The following is a 27,717-nucleotide window of genomic DNA, read 5'->3' as shown; positions in this document are numbered from 1 at the left end:
TGAACAGGTCACAACATTTAATCTAAAAAAGAGGCTTTAGTTCTTAAAACGTTTATAATATAAAACTTAGACAAACGGCAGTTGACTCTCTGACACGCAGCAGTTCTGGATCTCAGCTGTATGATACAAAGCTCGGAATCGTTCCCACAACATGGATTTATGGATCATGAAAGTGTCGAGGGAAAAGCTGAAACTGAAAGTGCCAAAAAAACATAAAGTCAGAAAAACGTAAGGACACGCAGTTAAAGTGGGAATGATCCAATTTCCAAAAGCACGTGAAGGCAGCATTTAAAGGGGTCATATGGCACGAATACGTGTTTTCTTTGTCTTTGGTGTGTTATAAGTTGCCCATGCATGTATTAGACACGGAAAATCGCATAAATTAAAGTGTCAGAACAAAGATGCATTCTATCTAAAAGCGAATGCTCACCCAGACCTGCCTGAAACGCCTCGTGTAACCACACCCCCACACATCTACGTCAGTTCGTGTTATGATTTGATTAAGACCGCCCAAATGTATATGCGCGTAAGGTGGGCGTACCTGTCAGTACAATCAAAGAGGAACCTGATGTTCCAAATATGGTAAGAGGCGTAACATTTCCGTCACGCTTGCAGTATTCGACCAATCACTACACACTGGTTAACTGGCCAATCATAGCACACCTGGCATTTCAGATCGATGAGCTAAAATCTGTGCGTTTTAGAGAGGCGGGGGAAAAGAGGAGATAAAAACATGCACAGTATGTGTAAAAACAGCGTTTTTAACCTTAAATCGTGTTTACACATTGAATTACATCTTAAACAAACAATAATATTTTTTTAGCCATGACATATCATGACTCCTTTAAGGTAAAGAACAGCATCAAACATCTAAAGTAGACTTTTACGTGTAATATATTTTGTCGCGGTATTTTTTCACAATGATAATCCCATAATACTCAGTAATTTCCCAAGTGTTTACGTGTTCGACCTCACGCCGCGCTTGCGTAGACCGATCGACGAGTGACATCGAAGTATCGCGAGATCGTTTCGTGAGCCGTGCTGGGCACTTCGATGTCACTCGTCGATCGGTTGACACAGGAAGTCGAAAGTCTTTTATGAGCATGGACTGAAAATACTGGACACCAGACCACTCTTAATATTTCACATTGACCTTTGACTTTACATGCGGTCGTTTAATCGAGTTTGTTATATATTCTAGTCCTCACCGGAGAGTCGTTCAGCGTTTGTGTCAGTTAGCAATTAGGCTAAGCTAACTGCAGACGGATGTAATGCTAGCTGGTAAACAGCCCTGACTCGAGCATGTACACTTTATTATCGGGTCTGTATAAATATGTCTTTCAGAAGGATGAATACTGCATCCTCATCCTCGGACTGGACAATGCTGGAAAAACGGTAAGACTCGTAATGTTAGTTAAACTCCTTATACAGTGCAGTTATATCATTTAGCATCCAGACGTCATCACTTGCTCACAAAATGTTATGATGCTGTTTATTTAGTGAACGTACTAGAGTTTGACTCGATATGAGAAACCTCCCAAATGCTGTGATGATGTCACTGTTATGATGACATTTCCATCTACCAAACATACTGTTTACTGCCGTGAACTGTAGTTAAATTCCTAGATATGCGTTTTTTACAATAGTAAGTACTACAATATTCAGATTGATGTAGTATGCATCAGAAAAGTACAGTAAAAGGTAGTGCAGTTTACCATAGCTAATACTTAACAGGGGTCCAATAGATGGCGGCCCCGACTAACATCCAAGAGGGCCTCGAGATGACACAGAAATGTGAAATAAAGCAAAACAAACATTGATAAATAACAAGCAGAAATGAAAATATAGTGTTTGGAAATTGGAGGAAAGTGTGCTTCAAGTATTGAGGACATTGAGATTGAAGACATGTGGAGATCTTCATTCTGCCCATGTAGTAAAAGCACTTTGATCTCTGTAATGCCGGCTGTCTTGACTTTTGTTTGTGATTTCTTGTACAGACCTTTCTGGAACAGACAAAGACAAAGTTCAGCAAGAATTACAAAGGAATGAATCTGTCAAAGATCACGACCACAGTGGGCCTCAACAGTGAGTAATATATGCCGTGAAACTAATGAAATCTTATAAAATGAATAAAAACTTTCACTTTGGACGTCCGTACGCACTCTTCATTATGTGATATGGATTGTCACTTTATCACCACTTTACATTTGTTATTTGATCATTACCTGCATGACAATACATTTTTTAATTATACAATTATTAAATATTCTTAATGCTTTTATTGCACTTTGTTTATCCCCTTATTTGTAGTGTATATTGACTTTTCTTATTGCATATTGTTTATTCCTGCTATCCTGTAATTGTTTGGAGGAACATAGAAATAAAAATGTTACATCAAATACAAATTTTGTGATGTCTATTTTCTCAGTTGGCACTATTGATGTGGGAAAAGCCCGGCTGATGTTTTGGGATCTGGGAGGGCAGGAGGAATTACAGTCTCTCTGGGATAAGGTGATCAGTCACATTCATCACGTGATTTTCTGGGGAAAACAAATCTTGATTTTATCTTATTGTGTTGTTTTTGTGGTGTTTCAGTACTATGCAGAATCTCACGGTGTCATTTATGTCATCGACTCCACTGATGAGAGGAGACTTGGCGAGTCAAAGAATGCTTTCGGTACATTTTCTTTCTTTTAACATGCTAAACCAACTGATCTGTCCTTTACATAGACATAGACATATTTCAACATCTGATGTGAAACAAGTTTTGCTCTTTCAGAAAAGATGATCAGCAGCGAGACTCTTGAAGGTGTTCCTCTTCTTGTGCTGGCAAACAAACAAGATGTGGAGGTATGAAGTACAACACACATGGACATTTACGTTTTAAAGTCACGCATCTTACGCTTTGACAACAGAGAAAGTCAAAAGTGTGATGGGTTTCTTCTTGATTTGTGTCTCAGAACTGTCTCTCTGTTCCTGACATCAAAACAACGTTCAGCGACTGTGCTCCCAAAATCGGTAAACGTGACTGTTTGGTTCAGCCCTGCTGTGCTTTATCAGGGTATGTGTGACTTCCTTCAGCACATCAATTATTCAGTGATCTGGATGGAAAGGTGCAGCCTGCTTTGTACAAGCATTCTGAGCAAAGAATAAGAAAATGATGTGCTGTTATTAAAAATACAGAAAGAGCAGTGTGCAGTTGTACTGAAAACCAATGATTATTTAAAAAGTTGCATTGATTTGGGTAATATAGACTAATTACGGTGTAACTGCTGTTTGAGTGAAATTATGTTTTGATCTGTTAAGATAAGAAAAAAACTTAAATATTTAGAATTGAGTTTTTAGTCATTGTAAGGTCATAATGTCAGTTTTCTCTTGTGTCTTTCAGGGAAGGGGTGGACGAGGGAATTGAATGGATGGTCAAATGTGTGATCCGGAACATTCATCGCCCACCCAGACTAAAAGACATTACATAGACCAACCCTGCGGGGTGAGGTATAGGTATCTGAAGTGCTTTCCTGTAAATTCAGAGACTTGATGAATCTACAGTAGTTCAACTTGCCACCTCACAGAAGATATAGAAGAAACGTGACTTTATATTTGAGTGGTACTGGAACAGTCGGTGTGCGATATTAATGTCATATTTGTATTTTAAGCTGACACATGGTTACAGGTATTTTCTCTCGCGATTCATTGGTCTATTAAACACAATGAAGTTGAAAACAAGTGAATCTGCTTTGGTTTTGCACAATCGAATAAATGATTTTTATTCTAACTAAAATATACACTTGCAATTTCATTTTACACTAAACTCTGTTTGAAGAACTCGAAGACATTCCTGTGATTGCGCTTGAACGATTTTTGAGAACTATTCTATAATAAAAAGCAGAGATGGAAATGAGATCATTTGTGTGCCACTGGATTTCATTCACCCAACAGATGTTTTTCCGACCCCCCGCAAGCGACTGCAGGAAACACTTTATTCTATCATGTTATTGATTTACTGTTATCTGAGCCGAATGCATTTTACACCGGAGAAGCAATAAGTGTTTCTTAAGAAATGCATGTGATTATAGCGGAGTAAATCCTCAGACACTTAAAACCGATTCACTCCACCTGCCGAATGTTCGGATGTGTTTGTGAAAGAGCTAATATGATGATCAAATCCAATGACAACCCAATACAAGAATTCCGGAATACTGTCAGGATGCACGATCAATGCAATACTGATATTGGTTAGTCTGTCTCACTTTAAAATACTAATAACTTTGATTATATTAGGCTCTATGAACACTTTGTTTTTCCACAGGAGTGGCCGTTGCAGATAGTTCTGGAGAGGATGGAAATCCTCTGCGTGTGATTGGCTGAGACAGATGACCTGAATTGTCTTTAATGAAGCGGCTGTCTTGTGCTGATGTTGTGAGAGAGCAGCGGAGTTTGTCCCGGCACGCAACACTTCAGCACAGGCATGAATTGTGTATGAAGACTTTCATAACTCTACATTTACTCTTGAATAAAACCCCAGTCTCATGTTTACACTGCAAGTTTCTAACCCCCTTATGCTTTAGGTATAAACTTCACTTTTTTGTTTGGTTTATGCTTATGGAAGAGAATAAATAGATTGTTGATAGGAATAGATGTGGGATAGATAAACCATAGGCGGGTTTGTTGTTAATTAAAAAATGATGTGCTGTGACGAACTAACATGTTTACCTTTCAATTTGTTTTACTTTAATTCCCACCAGAATTGTCAAGCTTGATCCATTTCATTTATTCCAGTGTCACTCCTGGATCAATAACTGATCGGAAACGATGGAGCGTTGAGGGCTTGTCACAGATCTGAGCTCAATACATCACCCGAGAAATCAATACTGCTCACAGACAACAATACTCTGAATAAATAGGTCTCATTAAATATTAACCACATACAGCATCCTGCGTAAAAGTATTTTGACACCCTGGTCACACTTTAAAATGACTATTTCTTTTTGTTTTCATTGGCAATAGATTATTGTTTGATTATTTCGCAAATTATATTGTTGAACTAAATCCACATTTTCAAATGTGTCTTTACCTTTTATATATTTAATGTATTGATGTTCGTTTTTAAGTGTGGCTGTACGGAACGGTTTTGTTCACCCTTTCACATGTTTATACTCTGGTCATCAAGTAACATTAGTAAATGCAATTATTACTTTAAGTTAAATGGCACATTCCCTGACAGCACAAATGATCAATCTATAAAGATTGTAACATTGTTTTAAAGGTATCAAAATATCTGTTCGTGTGTGTGTGGGAGCAGCAAAAATGCTCTTTATTTTATCACTTTCTTATTGTCGTTTCGCTCTGTTTATTTATTTGTTTCTTTTGATCAAACAGAATGACTGCATCACCACCTCTTGTTTCTATTTCTCTCTCTCTCTCTCTCTCTCTCTCTCTCTCTCTCTCTCTCTCAACACCCCTCCACATCTCTTCTGTCTGCATGCATTTTTCCCTCTCTCTCTCCTCCCCTGCTGTGCATCACTCTTCTGAGGTTCATTCGGTTCATCTCTGCTCAGCATCCGCCCGCCTCCAGCATCACTATGAGCAGCACAATTTCAGGTATGCCTGAAGCTTTTACAATCATCTCTATAGTTTAACAGTATACATTATTGTAGGTAGGGTTTTATTTGGAATATAACAGCATATTTAATGTGAATCTTGTTGTAGATGTGTGTGTGTGTTGGGGCGGAGGTCCTTTAACATGACATTGATGGTAATAGCACAGATTTCTTTTTTCTGAGATCAGACGATAGTGATAATATTGCCTTGTGGCACCGGTCTCTGCACAGTAGAGGTGAACTGAAGGATAACTGGAGAAATCACAGGAATAAATATTTTTAAGCATCACTGTGTCTGTGTGTGCGTGCTGCATAACTGCAGATTTTCTGATATAAAATCCACACGGGTTCATTTGGTGCAGTAACAAATCCGTCAATACTACGGAAAAAAAAGGATGAAGGACCCATAATAGGTGTGTCACACCCTTGGGTAACTATCTTCATCTTTTTCTATACAAAGCACTGTTTGTCGGAAATATTAAATATATTAAACATTAATTATAGTGTTTCCTGTTTCAAAGCTTTAGACATGCATTGATGCTAAAATGTCATGTGCAAGGTCGGGTAAATCTATATAAATATATGTATCAACAGATGGACTACATCCGTCATGACAACTCTCTGAATAAACTTTAGCATGTTTAGTGAGTTCGTCCAAAAATGAAAATTCTGTCTTTTATTCATCCTCATGTTTTCTAAAACTGTACGTGACGCTTTCTTCTGTTGAACACAAAAGACGAGAAATGTCTCTGTGGTTTGTGTTTATAAACAGGTTTAAATGTTCAAAGTTCTTCAGGATATCTTCTTTTTTGTTCTGCTGAAGAAAGAAAGTCAGACAGGTTTGGAATGAGTCGACTTGATCAACCACATATCATGATCTCGGCAAGGTCTCTGGGTTTATCTAATGACCAGCGCCCGCGATGCATGATATGAATTATAATAGTCTTTGGGTTCATTGTGAAGTTTACCCTTTAAGCCGAACACATGACTGATTAATACATGCACACACATACAATACAAAGAGCTCAAGGGAGAAACAAACACTATGAGCCACTGTAATGAACTCAATCCCTTTTCTATTTTGTATACACACACCACTTAACTCCACCCGTATTGTACATACAAATAGTAATAGCAGTCCATTAGGGGTGTAAAGGTACGTGTGTTTGTACGGAACTGTCATGGGCAACATTCCAATTATAGTTATTATTCCTATGCCTTACTCCTTCGAAGGGCGGAGCCCTTGGAGTTTACCCTTTGGAGTGAACAAGGCATTTACGTGCCATTATGGAGACGTTTGGAATGCACTTGGCAAAGGAAGCGAAGTAATTTCCTCATTACCTTCAGCTGTCATGTTCCCGTGACAACAAAGCATTGTGTCATGCTTCAGTTATGCCATTAAAATCTGCTGATGGACATAATGCTGGACACAATGCCATCTGAAGATAGTGAGGAAATGGGTGCTTGTCCTGGGCCTATCAGATCAATAAAGCATAAATCGGTTTGTTAAGGGCGGCTGTCTGACTGCTGATTGGTTATCTGATCTGTGATGCTGTGTGAGGTAAAGATACCTCTTAAAGATACATTTTTTTTTAAACGTGACTCAGGATTTGAATACTGACAACCTAGTCCAGTTTCGCCAAACCTATATTGCAGGAAAACAACTATTTTACAAACTGGCGATTTTTGTATGAATTTGTGTGTGTACGATGATTGGAAAAAAGCAATATTGGTCCATCTCTAAACCAGATTTTATACTGGGCGAAAGCAAAACGTACTAAAAAACAAATGACATACAAATTAGCGACCTCATAAAATAGTTACGATTTGCTGTAAGACTGTGCCAACATTACAGCTTATTACGGCCCACAGACTTTATCGTTTAAAATACTCGATTTCACATTTTTCTTTATCTTGTCTTCTGCAGGTTACTCTGAGAAGTTGAGAGAGCTGTCCATGTTGTCTCTCATCTGCTCTTGTTTGTATTCTCAACCTCACGCAAACACATTCGGGCAGTTTGAAGGTATGAGCTCACCAAACCCGGTGCTTTTTGGTAACCGATAAAGTATCTCACACATTTATTCTCCTCCTTCTATCACAGATATAGAGGTGAAGTCGCTGAATAAGCGAGCTTCTGGTCAGGCGTTTGAGGTCATCCTCAAGAGTCCGACTGAGCCGTCTCCAGAGAGACCCCTGACCCCGGCGTTACCACCCCAGAAGAAGGAGACTTTACTGAGGGAACTGCAGAGGAAATTACAGGCAGCCGAAGAAAGACGAAAGGTGAGAGGATGTTACATAGAATTATTGTAATCCACTGAATGTATGTACTATAGTAAAGTCATGGTACTTTATTTGTCAGTGCACATTGCTGATGTTTTGAGCGTTATTGTGACATCATCGCTCTTGCAGTGGCAGGAGAAGCAGATCCTCCAGCAGTTGGCCGAGAAACGGGACCGTGAGAAGGAGGTGCTCCACAAGGCCCAGGAGGTCAACAACAACTACAGCAAGACAACAGAAGAGAAACTCAACCACAAGATGGAGCAGACGGAGGAAAACCGCACAGCCCGTCTTAACGCTCTCAAACAGCGTCTGAGACAGAAGGTCTGTTTTAGTAATAATGTAAAAACCTTTTCCTCTTTCAGCGAGGCCTCTCACACAACTGGTGAATCTAATAATGACATCATTCATTTTCTCTTCACTCTTTGACTCTGATTTCTTCTCTGTTTTAGGAGATCCATGCTGCAGAAGTTCGCAGGAACAAGGAACTTCACAATGAGCTGTCTGGATAAGGACGCACAGTCTGAAACAAGTCCATTTAATCATGACTGCATTTGGACAACGGCACCGTTTGGTCACACTGTTTTCAAGTTCTCGAACCGGACTCACCTGTCAGTTTTCCCCATTGGAAATCCCTAAGCATGTAACAAAAGATCACATTCACTATATGACCCAAAGTGTATGGACACCCAAACATGTTTATTTCAAAATGTGAGCATTAAAGGTAGCTTAGACAATTTCAGAAAGTAAGTTCCCTTTAGAGCGTTCTCCAAAACCATGGCTCCTCCAATAGAAAAAAAGGTCAATACATATTGTATGTAGACTGTGCGAGCAAGGTTTGACAGATTACATTTTAGAGTACGTTTACACGATTTTTTTAAGTTTGATCTGCATTCACACGGATCCGAGCAAACTAATAAAAAACGCTGTACTATGCATGCCAGGCCAGTGGACTGCGATGTTGCGCCGTAAAGAAACACTACGTGCTTGCACACATACGCATACCCTGGCCTGTTTTAAGCTAAAAGCACTTTTATTATACTTTGTCGGTGTGTTTTTAGTTTATTTGGAAAAGTTTACACGGACACGATAACGCAGTCGTTTTTAAAAACTTGCACTTTGAGACCTGTTGTCAAAATTACCTTTTTCAATCCCCCAAAACATTTTTGTCATGTAAATGAACAGCCAAAACGCATCAAACGTTTTCTGTTTTTAGTTGAAAACGGTCTCGTGTAAACAATAATAAACAATTCTTGGAAGAAACACAACATTCCAAAAAGTGCTGGGTTGTTTTTGACCCATGCTGGGTAAATATTGGACAGAACATACTGCTGGGTTAAATTCCTCAATGGATATATTTAAGTCGATTGCTGGGCCGATTACCCAACCATGAGTGGAAACAACCCAGCAGTTGGGTTGAAATGAAGCAATGTGTTCTGTCCAGTATTTACTCCAGTATGTCAGTAGTTGTTGGAACACAGGCACAGGGATGTGCTTCCATTAAGCATCCATCAGCTCAGGTGATGCTGGGTGATGGGTTGGGCTCATTCATGTCATTGTATGGCGTTTTGATTCAAGTCATGATTTCAGTAACAGTGGCTGTCAATGTGTGAAAGAGGTGCAAAAATACTTTGGGCCATATGGTTTATCACCCTGTGAAAATAAATAAATAATACCAGACCAGATGGTTTTGTCATGTGCAAACCTGCTGTGTTAATACCAATCGCCAGTAGATAATACAAGGATAGATCACTTTGACGCACTTACAGGTGTGATGAACGACTGACTAAAACAAACCTCAAATTTGCTTTGTACTTTATAGGACATTTCTTCACAATATTTATTCTGGCAGCTTAGCTTCAGGGTTGGCAGCTTTGTTGTGGTTTGTATTTCTGCTACCTGCTGAATACTGAAAACAATACAGAATAACACGATTAAAGCATAACAGGTTTGTAAGGATGTTTATGTCATTTTTAAAGACAATAATAGAAACCAATGAGCACACCCAATGAGTCACTGTTTATCTGCTGGATATTATAATGCCAGCTAATGTTATGTTGACTTAAAACAAATGTTTTATCACCCTTTATTACATGACAGAAATCCAGTGTTACTTATGCAATAGGTTTCTGATCTGGTATAGAGAGGATTGCTGACGTTGCAGTTTCTGTGTGGCTGTGTTTCCATTATAAACTCATTATAGGTGCTGCTGATAAGATAAATGACGGTAAAATGAGGACAAGTTTGCATGTTTGTGTCCTCATGTGAAACAGTGTCCAGGTCATTACAGCTGTAATTGAGAGGTAATTAAAACTGTTTTTTGCAGATAAACATGGTCATTGTTTCGAAGTTGCTCTCACTAATCTCCTTTAAATATTACAATTCCATGTTGTTGTAGATAAAATACATTAAATATAATAAAATGTAGATCTCAGATCATTTGATCTTGATAGAATAAACTATATTAACATTCCTAAGTTGAAAGTCATACACATGTGTTGTGTTAGTGGCGTCTGAATGTAATTATTGTGGCATTTAAAGAATGTGGTCAGGGTAAGGCTTTTAGGCGACATTAAAGCTTTTGTGCTTTTCTATTGTTTTATTCATCATTTGCGATCTGTGACTAGGGCTTACAGCTATAAGGACCACATGTATTTCTCTTTCTTTTGTGCTTCTTGAACAAATTCTCTGCTTACTGTAGTAATTTACAACATACATTATACAATTCGTTTTTCAAAGAGCAATTCGTGCCGATAAAAGTATGAAGTTTAACATATGATGGGAATTTGGGGATCGATCTCTGCGTAGTGGCAGATGATAATATCCTTTGCACTTCCTCAAAAATGAAACTGAAACCTAACGCTGGATTCGCATTTGTTTTGAAGTACACTGTGATCTTATTCATAACACAGAGGGAGGGGCTTAGTCCGTGTTGCTGAGCAATATCTTTTAAATGCTTGAACACATCTCACACGTCTCAGTGACAGCAACCGTGACGTCCACCGACACCGGAGAACAATAATGTATCAGATTATTTTATCCCTGGAAATGATAAAGGTACGAATGCTGCTTGTCATATTTAGTCTTTATTAAAGACCCAAACCTAAAATGCACAGATGTTTATTGATTTTATTAACTAAATGTTTTGTGAATAAGGTAATGTGGTTAAAATGTGAAAGATAGTAAAATGCTAGCAAATACATGACAGTCCCAATGTATTTCATGTCAATTGTGCCGTGTTTAGCTTGAACCTTGAGCACCAACGCCAGTTCAAAGTTGTACATTGTTGTTTATAAAATGTGAATCTTGTGGTTTGGCACAGATCTTCTTTTTCCAGAAACCTCACATGCATACCGTGTTGTCTTAAACTTAGTTTTTCTAATTCTGTTCATGTTTTTAAAAAACTTCTAAGATGTTACGGATAAAGAGGAAGCAAGTCTGTAAGTTTCAAACAACAGAAACAAAACATATTGTTTAGGAAATAGGGAGATATAATTAGAAAAAAACTAAATATATTATCCTGTAGTTATAAACATCTTTTCTCAGGTAAGATTATTGATGCTTTGTATTAAAAGTGAATTATAGATACTAATAATGATATATAACTCTTTCTTTGAATTTAGCTATTTATAAAAGTTTTGCTTTCATTTCATAGGAATCTCATCTCTAAATCATGGCTCTCACCGGACTGACGTTCTGCAAGATATGCAGCCAGAACTTTAACACGGAGGAGGAGTTAATGAACCACTGTTTTACTGTCGAGCACAGGAAACAGATCTTTGAAGATACAGCCTCTCAATGGAAGCACCGCTGTCCAGCACAATCCTATAAAGACTTGAAACTATGTGATAGGTATCTGTCTACTCTATATAAAGTCCAGAGATGTTTGCATGAATCAAAGATTAAAGAGTAATGGTGATTTTCGGTCTCAGATCCCAGGCATGCGAGTACGGAGATAACTGCTTGAAGGCTCACAGTAAAGATGAACTTAAGGAATGGAAAAAAAGAATCAAGGCCGCTCGTAAAAGAGCTCAGGATGCAGCCGAGCAGGGTCTGCTGTCCTATCAAGACCACTTTCTAGAGGAATATAGGCACAGCAAGGATAAAGAGAGGATTGTAAGTGGTCAATAAAGCTTAATAATCAATGTACAATGTCATGTGTTTATGAGGAAATAACTTTGAACTCGAGCTGAACTGCTTTATTTGCGTCTGCAGGTGAGCGACATCCTTGACACACCTGACATCACAGTCACCTGTGACACAGAATCAGACTTTGTTTACGTAAGGCAAATAGGGATCTCATGTACATGGAATTTTACTATTACGTCTAAGGTGTGTACAAACACGTACAGTACATAGAAATGTTTGAATATTTAAAAGAAACTTTGGCAAACATTTTAAATGATTAGGGCTGGGTTGCTAAACATGTTTTAGGAACAATGCAGAGATAAAACAATAGCACATTTCTATTTATTGCAACAATGATCTTATATTTTAAGGTAAACATGTTTGTGACCCTGGATGTTATATTTAAGATGTATACATCATCTTTGCTTTCCACTGATTTATGGTTTGTTCTAAATATCTTCATGGAACGTATTTTTACTTAATATCCTAATGATTTTTAGCATAAAAGAAAAATCTATAATTTTGACCCGTGCAATGTTTTGTTGGCTACAAATAGACCCGTGGGACTTGTTTTGTTGTCCAAGGTCACATTTAGTCTAACATATTAACTGATTGGATTATGTTGTCAAGCAGCACCTTTGTCATCATTACTCACTCTTGTATCTCTACAGGAACGTTTAGAAGTTGTTGCTTTACTCCGACAAGATGCCGGAGCAACTTTCACCCTTAATAAAGACCCCCACACAAAACAGACGTATTCCACGGGTGAATGGTTTCAGACTAGAGATCATCCAAAAGGTAGAGACTTTAAAATGCACAGAAAAAATCTTAGCACTACTGCTTAGTTGCATTACATAAAAACACTGGTTCAAACTTTTACTAATGGTGCTTAGAATTAGTGCTTTGGTCATGCACACCTACAATATCAACCTGTTAAAATATTGTACAGTAACTGTTTAAATTGTTTCAGCAGTATATGAAATTGCAGTATCCTTCACATCTGACCAGCTAGGTGTGTACGAGCAATGGCTCATATTTGACTTTAATATGAGACCTGTACTACGGCAAAAACTTATCGTCAATGTTGGAAAAGACGTAAAAGTGGCACCTTGTTGTGAGGAAACACCAGTCTTGACTCCGGCCCATGAGGTTCTGCAAAGTCCAAGTGAAACACGTACTGTTAGAATTATTGAGCCATGGAATCAGGAAAACATGAAGATTGTGCCTTTTTCTGAAAGAGAAGAGGCAGAGAGAGCGCTGCTAAACAAATACAAGCTCTTTGTGAAACCTCAGATAAACAGAACAATTACCCTTGAAAATTACAAAGAGAGCGTGCACATGTTTTTATACCAGGAGGAAAATGAAGAAGGTCAACTACTTGCCAGGTACGTATATTGGTTTGTCAGTTTGCTTTTTCACATACTGATTTATATGATTCCAATACTTACAACATGTCTCAACAGGCTAAATAAGCAAGGGTCTGTGCTGTTGAAGAACAATCTCTTTGATATCTGGTTTGGATTGAAATGTGCCCTTCCGGGTGAACTTTTTGCTGTTGTGCAGCTCTCTCACCCACTCACCCCTGATACTCCTCAAGGTTACATCATGAAAAGACAGACTATCAAAGCTCTCGTGCAAGTCGTAGACAGTGATGGACCAATTTATGAGGCGGCGCTGCTAAAAGATGCTGTCACTGAGACAAAAGTCCATCTACGGCTTTCCAAACAATGCTGCACTGATCTTGCTCTGCAGAATAAGCAGGAACGTGAGATGGAGATCCAATTCCATCTAAATCGTCTTAGGTTCTGTGAGATGCACAAGGCTATTGACGATCTCAGAGACCTGGACAAGGTTTTGCCTGATCTGAAAAAATGCACCATTCATATTTCAAACCAGTCAGACACAGGGGAGTTAAATGAGCAACAAAAAGCTGCAATGAACTTCATCCTGAGTGCAACGGACAACACGGGCAGTGTGCCACCTTTGTTGCTATATGGACCTTTTGGAACAGGGAAAACTATGACCCTCGCCAATATGGCCCGGACTCTTGTGCAGCAACCGCAGAACAAAATCTTGATATGTACACACACAAACAGGTAAATCTAATGTACCATCGCCAAGAAACTAGTGATACTCTATTTGATTTACAATGCAGAACTGTACCTGTTAACTAACATTATCTCTCTCAATTTGTCTCAATGCAGCTCAGCTGATCTTTATGTTGAAAGACACTTCCACAAATATGTAACTGATCATCCTGAAGTCACACCCCTGAGAATAAAAGCAAAGGAAAAGAGCCAACAATTCACTGATCTTATCACACGACAGTACTGTCATTTATCGGAGGATGGTTGTTACTTTGAATTTCCAGATAAAGCTGTTTTGGATTCTAAACGAATCATAATAACAACAACTTCAATGGCACGTCTTTTCCTCGGCATGAGTCTCCCTGAAAACTACTTCAGTCACATTCTGATCGATGAAGCCTCTCAGATGTTGGAGTGTGAAGCTCTTATGGCACTGGGCCTGGCAGGTAAGACGACGCATGTTGTTTTAGCAGGAGATCACATGCAGATGGGACCCAAACTCTTTTCTGTGACACAAGAAAAATGCTCAGACCACACGCTGCTCAATCGCCTTTTCTATCACTACCAAGCTGATAACAGTACCGCAGCCAAACAAAGTCGAATCATCTTCAGTGAAAACTACCGTTCTACGAAGGACATTGTAGATTTTGTATCAGAACATTTTTATGAGATGAGCAATCAAAGAGATGTGAGAGCGATTAAGGCCAGGGGAAATGTGCCCTCTCATCCAAAGCAACATGCCTTGCAGTTCCATCATGTGAGAGGGGAATGTCATTTGGACCCGACAAGCATGTCCTGGTACAATGCAGAAGAAATTCAAAGTGTTGTTGAGATTGTGGAAGCGATGATAAGAAACTGGCCTACTGAGTGGCATGATCGAGATCCAGCATCAATATGTGTTCTTTCACAAGGTCGACAGGTACTGATTGATAATTAACTAGCATTTTTGCAATACTTTAATTCATCATGTCCTGCTAAATGTGTTAAAAATCTACCTGACGCTTTTGCTCCATTTGTGTTGTATAAAAGCGTCTGCCAAATGACTAAATGTAAATGTGTTGTAGGTAAATGAAATAAGAAAAAAACTTCGCAATGTCACTGTGGAGAATGCTGAAAATGTGCAAGGTACGAATTACTTCACAACTGATTATTGTACCCATGAATTGTAGCCATGTATTGATTTTTACAAACAGAAATACAGTATGTAGAGGTGTCCAAAGGGAATATAATGACTGCCTTTGCTCATTTTAGGAAAACAATTCAGAGTAATTGTGATTTCCACTGTGCACACCAAGGATAGCCTGCTGGAGACCAAACTGTCCTGTCTCGAGTTTTTCAATGACAGACGTGTGCTGAACACTGTTATGACAAGGGCTCAATCTCAAATAGTTGTAGTTGGAGATGCAGCTGCACTCTCTCACTTTGGAACATGCTGTAGACTCTGGATGGCATACATAGAGCATTGCATTCTCAAGGGAAGTGCCCATCACCTTGTAGAGAATTTCTGGAAACAGGATCTCATTGAGTTATCAAAGCTCTCCAGAAGTGAAGATGAAGATAGTAGCGATAGTGAATCAACCACATCTGAGATTTCAAACATAGATGACCCAATACTTAAAGAGCTTCTTGAAAATGAAGACATAAACATCCCATTGACAGATGAAGGCTTGTTTCCTGTTTTACAAAATGAACGTTTTACGAGAAGAAATAATGTCAAACAAATCCAAGAAGGAGATTCAACCCTTCCACGGAACAACTCTTCTGTGCACAAATGCGAATTAGCCATGAAAAACTATTGGCAAGGATATGCTAGATCACTCATTGACCCCGTAGTAACAATTGCCATCAAGGGCCGACAAAATATGGGACATTCATTCCCAGGAGACAAGGTAGAAGTGGAGATCATAAATGGGATGTCAAATCCTCCAATGGGAAAAGTAATCAAGGTTCTTGAAAGTGCAGATACCCTTAAAGAATTTGTCTGCACCATTGAAAAACATGACAGTCAGGTGATGATACCAATTAACCTATGTATTTGCAAAATCTTTACTCCATTTTGGAAGGACAAACCAAATCACATTGCAGTACGAGATCCACAGGGCCATACAATTCAGAGGTTCATAAAAATAAATGAAGAAATACACAGAAATTATCTCTTTGTTGTAAGGGTCCTTAAATGGAGACAGGATTGCATGTATCCCTTGGGAATTGTTGTGGGATTTTTTCCAAAAATAGAATCTCTAGAAGATGGTTTGAAGGTACTTGACATAGAGTTCCAGTTGAGGAGGACACTTCCTTCAGCTGTGAAAAGAGAGATGCAAGATTTTCAAGGTCTCCAAATATTTGAATGTGGTAGAAAAGATTTCAGAGATTTCCCAACATTTACCATTGATTCAGAAGTTTCAGAGGACCTTGATGATGCAATCAGTGTGAGGGATTTAGGAGAGCACTTTGAAATAGGAGTTCACATTTCTGATGTTGCAAGCTATGTAAGCAAGGACAGTGAAGTGGACAAATATGCAAGACAGCAGTGTACTGCATTCTATTCACCGGAGAGGGAGCCAACATATATGTTTCCTAAAGAGCTGAGTGTCAAGTTCTTCAGTTTAATGCCTGACTGTGACAGACGAGCCATCTCTTTGATTTCAGAAATTGACAAAAAGACATATTGTATTAAAAGGAGATACTTTGTCAAGTCTGTAATTCGCTCCAAAAGGAGGTTTTCTTATGATGAAGCTGAAGATATCCTTAAAAAGGTTCAGCATTTTGACACCCTTGAAGTTGGCCTTGTGATAGCAAGCTACTTTACAGAGGTACACAGGAAATACAGGAAACAAGAAGACTGGTGCTACAAAGCTCCAGATGAAGATGTTCCCCTCGGGAGACGACGGTCCCACAGAATGATTGAGGAGCTGATGATCATGTTTAACCACACGGTTGCTGATCGGCTTCTGTTTGATGCAACAACAAAAAGCCTAACTCCAGTCAGATGCCAAGAAAAGCCCAACTTTGCTGAAGTTGAAGACCTTTTGGACAAGAATGCTTCTTTGGTTCCTCTTTCGGCTCACCTCTCATGTCAAGCTGATTCATGTAAAACTAATTCTCACACAATGAGAGACCAAAGGTTGGGTATCGCTTACAGCAGCACCCCATACCCAGAGGTAACAGTTTCGGAAACCTTTCCTATATTGGTATCACTTTTGGAACGTCTTAGGACAGCAGCAGAGGGCAGAGACATCTACTGCATTATCGACTTTATTACAACTGATGACATTCATCCTCAGCTTCTTCCTATTGCTATTGCATTTAGGAAACTCTTTCAGAGAGGGTATATTTTGCGCTCAAATTCAACGCATACCTCAAGAATTGGGCACTGTGATTTAGATCTTGACAGCTATACATGGGCCTCATCTCCAATCAGAAGATACATAGATGTTATTGTGCAACGTCTTCTTCATTCTGTGATTGACAAGACAGATGTCAGTTACACATCAAATGATATCCATCTTTCTTGTCTCGAATTTTCAAGAAAAAATGACTATCAGTCAGCATATGACAAGAAAGTACATCCCCTACATTTTGCATCAAAACTGTCGATTCAGAATGAAAGGAAAGTGGCATACATTGTTGAACTCACTCCCTCAGGGGCATACTTCAAAGTGTCTTTTCCACTTAACAGAGACTCTATGCCAGTAAAGACTGACATTATGTATAGGGACCTTCAGCTGACAGATCAACCACAGGTTGATGAAACAAACAGCAGCATCATCTTGAAATGGGTGCGTAGGATATATTCATTCTCCAATCCTGACATACACGCTGAAGTCAAACAACAAAATCCAAACACAGTCATGGCATATGTCTCCACAGAGGCCTGGAAATGCCTAGTAGCTGCTCTCAAGGCTGAAAATTGGGAAATTATGTTTTCCTTGATTGATAAACTTGCCTCAACAACTTCTGTACAACGATTCCAGAAAAGACTGACCAAAGGCCAAAATTTAGGAGCAGACAAATTTGATCCCATAAAAGGCCATTATGTTGAGGTGTCACTGAGATTAAAGCAAGGTGATGCGGTCGAGGTGCAGCTAGGAACATCCACAATTCGAGGATTACTGACACCAGCAGTTCAGCTGTTTGCTGTGAATCCAAAATTTGAGATCTGTTTGGAGCATGTGAAAGATCCAATCAAGTGTTTTTCAAAATATGCAATCCACTCATCAAGGAATTCATACAACACATATATGGATTACCAGGCAACATGGGCACCTATTTGTGAAATGGAGTCAGTAACCAGCGCTGTGGCAGAAAACGAGAGCATTGTTTTAGAAGATGTACCATTGAAATGGGAAACATCTCAGCCAGGAATGCTTCGGGGTTTTTTTCTACTTCCATTGAATAAAAAAGCTCAGTGGTGTATTGACTCTGTCCTCGAGAAGTGTTACCTCTGTATTAGATCTAGGATTCACAAAAGCCAAGGGAGTCCATATTTGCAGAACTCTCAGTGTGATGATCTAATGAACATCCAAACTATCATCTGGGTAGCACATGGTGTAATCATATCGACTGAAGAAAAGAAATCCAAACTATCCGAAGATTTAAAGATTCATTTTCGGATTAACCATATGCCAATGACAAACATTCCAGATGTGATCTTCTGTGAGAGCAGGCGATTCACAGTGGAGCTAGTTCCCAAGCTTCTGCCAGATGTGTAAGATAAAAAACATTACATACAAATTATAGGTTTACTAAGCAATTTGTTTAAATTTTTCTCATGCTTGTGTATCTTCAGAATACAAGCACATTTTCAACAGACAACATATATAATAATTTGTGTGCTTTATTATTTGTTTATTTTGCAGACGCAGAGAGAATGCACTTGACAGTCTGACCAATGCTAACCAACTTGTGAAAAATATTGCTCTGGGCAGGAGAATCAGCCCTGAAAGAGGTACTGCAGATTTGTTTTAAACCTTGGGTTTAAAATCCTTTTACCTAAAAATGACTATTCTGTAGCTGTTTACGATCACATCACTCCAGTCCAAACCTTTTCTTAGCAGCACAGAGCAGAACTATTGGCCGAACTATTCCTTATTAGCCTCTATATCAACTTCTTCTGCTCACTATTATCAATTAGTACCTATCTAAAAATGACCCTTACCACTCTCCCCCAATAGGGTGTACATTCTCACAGGGGATAAGAACAAGATTCAAAATCAACAACTACCTGCCTTCTGGATTTAGTCTTAACGAAAGTCAATGTACAGCAATAAGAGAAGCCCTGGTCAACCCGTTTACTCTTATCCAAGGACCACCGGGTAAGGGTTATACTTAATATTAATACTTAATAGATCATATAATTGAGTCTAGGCCTTGGTGTAAGATACATGTATTGAATAATAATTCCTGCACATCTTCACAGGGACTGGAAAAACCGTTGTTGGTGTCTATATTGTGTACTGGTTACTCAAGAGAATCCAAACACTTCCTACATCTAATGCTCAAAAGAAAAGAGCCATTCTCTACTGTGGACCTTCAAATAAATCTGTTGATGTTGTGGCAGGTACATTGTTCGCAAACTATATTTGAATTGTCCTTCTGCTTTATACAGGTATACAGTATATATGAAGAGTTTGGTTCCAAAATAAGATAACTCTGTTTAAAAGAAAACATTTTTATCATGTTTTTATTGTTACAAAGCTATATATTTTCAGTTATTATGGCTTGAATCAAAACAAACCAACTGCAGATTGACTGATATTAATTGGAAAGCACAACAAAAAAAGAGGGAGCCAACATATATGTTTCCTAAAGAGAGTGTTAAGTTCTTCAGTTTTATCCTGCGGCAGACGAGCCATCACTTTGATTTCAGAAATTGACAAAAAGAGATATTGTATAAAAAGGAGATACTTTGTGTTTCATATGGATAATTTGAACAATTTGTACAGTGTATATATGCACTATTTAATGGTGAAATAGGCATATTAGGCAGTGTGCAATTCCGAACATTCGTAGCTAATAATTAAACAGTGGAGCCAACATTACATAGTGTTATTTTAGCTTAACATGGATGTCAAATCACAGCAACTTAATAATGCAAATGTATTGTAGGTCATCTACTAATGCTTCAAAAAGAACTTCGACCTCTGAGAGTCTACAGTGATCAGGTGGAGAGGTTGGAATTTCCTTACCCAGGCAGTAATCTAAAACTGTCACGGCAATCCAAAAGAGTGGAGAAACCCAATACAGATCTCAGGTACTTGCAGTTTAAAAATACTGAATATTATACATTTGTAAACGCTAGGTTTGGTTTTCGGCACCTCTGTTTTAATATTTCTCCAATTAATAAAAAGACAAGACATGTCAACATAAATAAAACATACAATTCTAAAAAAATGTAAATGATTCTGAATAATAATAATTCACTACTTATAATAACCTGAGTTTGGACTACTTGTGTCTATCGGCAGGTCAGAATGTTATAACTTTAATGCCTGAATGAGCCATTTCTTAACTTTCTGAATCTTAATTCAAATGTGTGTTGCGTAAAGACCTCCCACATCCTCATAAACACTGTGCATGTTTGTCAATGTAAATTGGATTCTTTGAAATCTTTATGTTTATCGTTGTTGTTTTGATAGTTCCATTGCACTCCACCATCTGATTCGAAAGCAAAGCAACCCATGCTCTACACAAATACAGGCTTTTGATATGAAAATTCAAAGAGGAGATCAACTCACTAAAGAAGAAATGAAATGGTATACGAGTTTTAATAACGACATATATTTTGTGTACTCTCAATTCTTCTGTATTTCTTTGGTTTCCTTTTATTAGCAATGAAATTGTTGGTTTTCCTAGCAATGAAAAGATGCTATGTTTTCCACAGCTACAAAGATGTCTTCAAAAAGGCTCGGAAACATGAATTAATGCAGCACGATGTCATCTTGTGCACCTGCACGGCTGCCTCACAACCTGCATTAGCTGATGCGCTCGACTTAAAACAGATAATCATCGATGAATGTGCCATGGCAACAGAACCGGAAGCTTTTATTCCTCTAGTGGCCCATAAACCTGAGCAGGTGAGATTTTGCCTGTCAATCATAGAGGATGATCATAGGCTAAAACACAAAACCTATGACATTATACTCCCGATGAGTCTTCTTGCGTGTTTTGTCTCTTTACTGTCGACATTTATGACAATTGAGAGTCCACAGGTTGGAATGACTTTTAGCTGGGATTACATCTGTTAAGTAAGACATGAAATCCTAAAATCGACTTTAATTGTCTCTTAGTTTACAAATGTACATATTTGTTGTAGATTATTCTTCTCGGGGACCATATGCAGCTACAACCTGTTGTCCATTGTGATGTCGCGGGGAGGTTGGGCATGAATAAATCTCTTTTTGAACGTTACATGGCGAACGCATTGATGCTTGATGTTCAATACAGAATGGTAAGAAATGGTATCTCTTAGTATGGTTTTAATATTAAATGTAATGCATAGTATTACATTTAACTTAATTAAATACAAAAACGTTTTTTGTTCCTATTACAGCAAGAAGACATTTGTGCATTTCCATCAAAGCAGTTCTACGATGATATGTTAAAAACTTTCAAACAACACAAACCGGGTATTTTCCTAAGTGAACTTCTAGGCCAAACGTCTATCATCTTCGGTCATGTTGAAGGGAAAGAGAGAAGTCTGGTGGTCTCAACCGAACAGGGGAATGAAAATTCAAAGGCAAATGAAGAAGAGGCTAAAGAAACTGTAAGAGTTTGATTTGCTGTCAAAGTCTGTAAAAATACTCCCTGCCTTTGAATACCTGCCAATATAAGGACAATACTTATATAAAAACAGTATGCCATCAGTATATCAAACAATCTAACACACCACTGGGATGTTGGGGAGGTGAAGCAGGACAGCTAATGTGAAGATTACTGACCTGCTGCCTCAATACAGAATTTCTCACCAGACCACTGCATTCATGACTTGAGTAAAATATCTTTCAAAAATGTACAACCAAGGAGTCTATATATTCACAGATTTACTACACGCATGGTTAAACTGCACTGTAGTAAAAGCTATACAGTTCAAATTAAACTATTTTAACTTGGATGCGTTAACCTAAAAAAACTTACCTGAAACATCAACGGCTGGTTTCGCCCGTCGACACATCCGTTGAACTAAAATAAATATATTAAAATCCAGCATAAAATAAGACAAAATGTTGATGTTAATTCTTCCTGCGTTTCTGGTATCGTCAGTTTGTTAACCACTTCAGGGAGCATTGCGTTCGCGCGCTTCCAGTTCAAATTCTTCCCGCCTCACACGTACTGTTCCTCAAGGGGGCGCTTGTTCTCTATTAATCGAAACCCATAAGGGGCATATTTGAGAGAGCAAATACACAATTTTCTTTCTAAATAAAACTCCACATTAGCCTCTTCAAATGTGTATTTTGTTCTCAGATACACTGCATTTTTCTATATTATCGTTCTTCTTTTTGACGACACTGTTGTTTCGTCAGGTGCGGATCGCCACACTTTTGATTCGGATTGGAGTCCAACGGAACGACATCGCTGTTTTGACGCCGTATAACGCGCAAGTGGTTAATATCAGCGAGACGCTGCGGCGCGAGGGCATGGGTGACGTCACAGTCAACACCATCATGAAGAGTCAAGGTAAAACGGGAACAAGCGCACTGGGGTCGTAACCCGCTGGTACACTTACACAACATATTTATAAACGCTAATGCCTAAAATAGACATTTTCCACCTGAAAAAAATCCTTTATCAGTAATTTTGTGGGGAAGTAATCTTTTTATTTAAATAAATTCACCAGCTTGTGCTGTAGCTCTATTGGGGTGAAACTCTTTAAGTGTTTGGTTTGTAATTTAGTTTTTACATTTATCCTATATACTGCATATTTTACTGAAATAAAGTCCTGTGTCTTTTGTTTTTTCAACCACAGGGAGTGAATGGAAATATGTCATCTTGTCTACTGTGCGCTCTTGTCCCGAGTCCGATATAGTGCCACAGCCTCCTAAATCCTGGATTACAAAGCATCTTGGATTCATCATGGACCCTCACCAACTCAATGTGGCCATCACCAGAGCAAAAGAAGGCCTGTGCATCATTGGTAGGTTCCTGTTGTCTGTGTGTAAATATAATTAAAGTAACTTTATTACAATGCTTTAATGATGGTATTTCGACAGGTAATGAGAACTTGTTAAGGTGTAGCACCTTATGGAGAAACCTTCTGGATCATTATCAGAAGAAAAGATGTGTGGTGAATCCCGCAAGCAAAATCCAGGTTAAAAAACCACGCACTATGGCATCAGGCCCTGTGAGAAATTACAGATGATGACTCACTTTTTCTACAATCATGTTTCTTATCTTTTAATATTAGTTATGAACTATACCTATCTCTACCTTTGCCAATTTGTGCTGTAAAATTTTTATTGTAAAGATCTTGTAAATGAAACGTTTGAGAATACTGCAAACATTTAGTGGGTTTTTTTGCACCCACGGATTTTATATATACTGTTATAATTTAACGATTTAGTTGTATTTATTTTGCTTTAGCTTACATTATCTAGCTTTGTGTTTTATAAGCAACTATTATGTGTAATCCAAGGAAACCAGAAGGACATTTAACTATTTATTTATTAGTTGTTAATATTTTGTATTATTTACTAAATTCGCTTTGATAATAAGAGGACCATAAAGTTAACAGATGTTAACACACAAGTAATATTTTAAAAGACAAAGTAAAATATTCAGTGAAGATGCTTGCAATGTTAATATTTGGCCACCTGATGGCACCATACTATTTGAATGAAGTGACTAAGTGTGTGTGTGTGTGTGTGTGTGTGTGTGTGTGTGTGTGTGTGTGTGTGTGTGTGTGCGTGCGTGCGTGCGTGCGTGCGTGCGTGCGTGCGTGCGTGCGTGCGTGCGTGCGTGCGTGCGTGCGTGCGTGCGTGCGTGCGTGCGTGCGTGCGTGCGTGCGTGCGTGCGTGCGTGCGTGCGTGCGTGCGTGCGTGCGTGCGTGCGTGCGTGCGTGCGTGCGTGCGTGCGTGCGTGCGTGCGTGTAATAAGTAATTGGATTATATAGCATATATACTGTATATATTTATGTTTCCATAGAAACTGTTGCTGTATGGACTCAAGAGTGTAGGACAAGCACATTCACTTCATAAAATTGTAAAAATGATCAGTTAAATATGAATTTATAGTATCGTATATGTGTATTAACCAATTCCATTTGAAATAATGTCACATTTTTATTCAATAAGCTTATGTTATATACCTTAATGGTGTGAGTTGTGGGACATGAACAACCTTTAAACGCTATATAATTTTATATTAAATAACATTTATCATTCATTATTAAAATGTGAATACCATAGCCTACCCTTCGAAGTTCATTATTCCCCCCAGTTTTTGCAAATCTGTTTACATTTCCTTGTTCTGCTGAACCCAAAGAAAGATATTTGGAATAAATGTTAGCAACCGACATTTCTGGGTCACTATTGAGGAAAAATATCTTTCTTTGTGTTCAACATAATAGTTTTGGAACAGTATCCCTTTAACGATAGTAGTTTACATTGGCACTTAACACTTCTTTGTTCTTGCTTGATTTCAACATTTTGCGATGTTTCAACATTTTAATTTTTAAACAAAACTTTATTGAAAATTAACTGTAGAACTATATTTACATAAGAGCGCACTCACACACAGAGGGGGTGTTAGTAAGGGGGAAGACAGACGCCAGTTTGAAAAAGACTGCAGACGTGCAGAGAGCTGTGGTTTCACGGCAGAGGGAGAGAGAGAGAGAGAGAGAGAGAGAGAGAGACAACACAACACAACACACACAACACTGACACAACACACACAACACTGACACAACACAACACAACACACACAACACAACACTGACACAACACACACAACACTGACACAACACACACAAACTGACACTTATGACAGGATCCTGTCACTTTCACTAAGAACTTTTGTCAATACTTTGCACTTTTATGTCTGTATTGATGTGTACATATTGTTTCTTATATAGGATACTCTTATTTTATTTTATACAGAATGTTTATATTTAATCTTCCTGCTTTGGCAATGTAAAACACTTTTTTATCATGCCAATAAAGCTTTTTTGAATCTTGAATCTTGAATCTTGAATCTTGAGAGAGAGAGAGAGAGAGAGAGAGAGAGAGAGAGAGAGAGAGAGAGAGAGAGAGAGAGAGAGAGAGAGAGAGAGAGAGAGAGAGAGAGAGAGAGAGAGAGAGAGAGAGAGAGAGAGAGAGAGAGAGAGAGAGAGAGAGAGAGAGAGAGAGAGAGAGAGAGAGAGATAGAGAGAGAGACATAGAGAGAGAGAGAGAGAATAGAGAGAGAGACATAGAGAGAGAGAGAGAGAATAGAGAGAGAGACATAGAGAGAGAGAGAGAGACATAGAGAGAGAGAGAGAGAATAGAGAGAGAGACATAGAGAGAGAGAGACATAGAGAGAGAGAGAGAGAGACATAGAGAGAGAGAGAGCGAAAGAGAGAGAATAAAGAGAGATAGAGAGAGAGATATAGAGATAGAGAGAGAGAGAGAGAGAGAGAGAGAGAGAGAGAGAGAGCATTGAGATGTGTGCACCCTTACTCTGTATTAATATGTGTTTCTATGCACTTCCGTGTGTGCGCGTGTAGCCTCATTAGGCTGAGAGAGGTTAGATCTGCGGCAGTCGGTCTCCCCTCACCGCAGTCTTTGATGGGGCTCGATCAGTGCCACATGATACGGGTGGGGGGATGAATGAATGCAAGGAAAAGATGAGGAATAAACGAGGAAAGAACACGGGAGGGAGGCGTTCTGATACATAATAATGACATTCAGAAGATCGTTGACTCTTGCTGGTCTGTTGTCGGTGATTTGATCTTTTCAGGATTTGTTTTATATATTGCAGGACATGCTCACGTACAGCAAAAACGCAGCATTTTATTATTCAGAAGCTCTTTAGTAAATGCGATAATTATACGCTGCTACAAATCCCCTCACGTACAGGAAACGCGTCATCCGCGGCTCGTGCCTCACCTCGCTACGGCGAGAATTCCCGTGCGTGCGTGTGAGACTTTTGGCCCGGTCGCCGCCGCCGTGCAGATGTGACCACAGTGAACCGTGCACCCCACTACCCCCACGCGGTCGTTTTCTTTCCACAACAAAGACCAATTAAAGCGAGCTGCCTCTAAGACCGAGCAGCCGACCGCCAGCCGCACTTCCACAAACACGAGATCCGAGAGACTGCCGCGCTGATTCAAACCAGACCGAAACTCTTCGTCTTTTACTCTCTAAATGATTTCCACATTACGGCTGATTGTTTAGGAAGCTCTTACAAACTTGCTAAATAGTACTTCGGTTAAAATCTACCAAATAATTGCAGGGTTTGAAGAATAATGTTTTGGCCTATTGTGAGGGAACGTGTCTCTTTTGGAGTGAGCGTTTATAGACAATTCAATTAACATTATAGATTTGAGTGTTTTCTTATTGAAAATAATCTGCATGCTTCTCCACAGCCCTCGTGATTCAATGGGTAATGCCTATGATGAACGTTACCGAGGGTTTTTGTCCAGATCATCTTATGTTTAAGCATCGATTATAGTCATACTTGACATAGCAAAGTGCAGCGTTTCCTCTTAAATGCTAAGCAATACTTATGTTCAGACATCCCTTGTTGGAAACACTGTGGGCTGACAGGAATCCACCCACAGCAGCTCTGAGTTTGGGCGAGTGGTTTGCGTAATATGGCTGAAGAACTCCGGTCAGAGGCGTTCCCCTGCTTCTGTGCTAAATTTGTTTGTTTCTGTTGCTTTTATATTTCTAACACTTGAACAGTGTTAAGACAAAGCTGTATCTTAGGATGTGGTTAAAGGGTAGCTTCTGCCATTAATTACTCATCCTCTAGTAGTTTAACATCCGTTTGATGTCCATTTTTCCCAAAAAGGCAAATTGGGGTAGTTTTGGAAGCTCCTAAAGCCCAATTTTTACTTGTGCGTCGGACCTACGCCGTAGCCTCTACGCTGCAGGCTACGTGTCGGTTTTCATTTACACTTCTGCGTCGTTGTCCACCTCGACAAGCAATGACCACTATGTGTAACCAAGACAAGAGCCGGACAAGAATCGGCTCGTTGAGAAGCATTAGCAGTTGTAGCGGCAAGTAAACGGTCACTTTTGTTGCAGCTTGAGATGTTAACTACAGAAGAACAAATCATTTACTTAGATAATTCATTCGGAAATGCTTATGAGTAAACATGATCAGAACGCGAATGCGTCGAGCGATGCTGACACCGGATGGACTTTCATGTGGCTCTCGGGAACGTGCGCTGGAAACTAACACTCAAATCAGGTCGTTTTTTTATATTGTTGTTAGTTTTGTTTGTGTGCGCGCCAAAAGTATCGTCGCATTATATACATTTATACTGAACCACTGGAGTCCCATGGACAGTTTTAAGATTTCGTACGCACTTTCAGCATTTAAGATTGGTTTCGTTGCAAAAAAGTACTTGAGGGTCAGTTATAATTGCAGAATTTCCTTTTTTTGGTCTGAGTTACCCTTTAATTTATATAAATTTGTACGATCTT

The 27,717-nt window shown here is 38.9% G+C and overlaps 3 protein-coding genes across 6 annotated transcripts; all 3 read left to right on the top strand.

The window, feature by feature from the left end:
* Positions 1-646: 646 nt before the first annotated feature.
* On the top strand, positions 647-3,785 carry arfrp1 (ADP-ribosylation factor related protein 1). 2 transcript variants are annotated; one of them, XM_079460641.1, is made up of 8 exons: positions 647-849; positions 1,345-1,395; positions 1,998-2,085; positions 2,429-2,511; positions 2,596-2,677; positions 2,780-2,850; positions 2,961-3,061; positions 3,389-3,785. In XM_079460641.1, the coding sequence occupies exons 1-8, from the start codon at positions 826-828 to the stop codon at positions 3,474-3,476; spliced, it is 588 nt and encodes a 195-aa protein (XP_079316767.1). In that variant the 5' UTR covers positions 647-825; the 3' UTR covers positions 3,477-3,785. The 2 variants fall into 2 exon arrangements, with proteins under 2 accessions (XP_079316767.1, XP_079316766.1); XM_079460640.1 differs by lacking the exon at positions 647-849 and having other exon boundaries at positions 1,034-1,395.
* A 1,686-nt stretch (positions 3,786-5,471) lies between these two features.
* Positions 5,472-10,205, top strand: stmn3 (stathmin-like 3). Its single transcript, XM_079460642.1, has 5 exons — positions 5,472-5,601; positions 7,528-7,623; positions 7,702-7,880; positions 8,010-8,201; positions 8,330-10,205. The coding sequence occupies exons 1-5, from the start codon at positions 5,583-5,585 to the stop codon at positions 8,387-8,389; spliced, it is 546 nt and encodes a 181-aa protein (XP_079316768.1). The 5' UTR covers positions 5,472-5,582; the 3' UTR covers positions 8,390-10,205.
* A 596-nt stretch (positions 10,206-10,801) lies between these two features.
* helz2a (helicase with zinc finger 2a) lies at positions 10,802-25,263 on the top strand. Of its 3 annotated transcripts, none has more exons than XM_079460539.1 (21): positions 10,802-10,934; positions 11,533-11,729; positions 11,810-11,993; positions 12,093-12,209; positions 12,677-12,803; positions 12,979-13,390; positions 13,469-14,101; positions 14,210-15,011; positions 15,157-15,217; positions 15,344-18,800; positions 18,952-19,040; positions 19,267-19,407; positions 19,512-19,652; positions 20,201-20,345; positions 20,731-20,847; positions 20,976-21,168; positions 21,408-21,542; positions 21,645-21,857; positions 22,615-22,768; positions 23,058-23,225; positions 23,302-25,263. In XM_079460539.1, the coding sequence occupies exons 2-21, from the start codon at positions 11,551-11,553 to the stop codon at positions 23,448-23,450; spliced, it is 7,617 nt and encodes a 2,538-aa protein (XP_079316665.1). In that variant the 5' UTR covers positions 10,802-10,934; positions 11,533-11,550; the 3' UTR covers positions 23,451-25,263. The 3 variants fall into 3 exon arrangements, with proteins under 3 accessions (XP_079316665.1, XP_079316663.1, XP_079316664.1); XM_079460537.1 differs by having other exon boundaries at positions 10,839-10,934; positions 12,976-13,390; XM_079460538.1 differs by lacking the exon at positions 10,802-10,934 and adding an exon at positions 11,299-11,423 and having other exon boundaries at positions 12,976-13,390.
* Positions 25,264-27,717: the final 2,454 nt, after the last annotated feature.

This window comes from Barbatula barbatula (genome assembly GCF_947034865.1).
Source record: "Barbatula barbatula genome assembly, chromosome: 7".
In the NCBI taxonomy this organism is placed as follows: domain Eukaryota; kingdom Metazoa; phylum Chordata; class Actinopteri; order Cypriniformes; family Nemacheilidae; genus Barbatula; species Barbatula barbatula.
The sequence above is the reverse complement of the archived record's forward strand: the minus strand, read 5'-3'. Positions and strand labels throughout refer to the sequence as shown.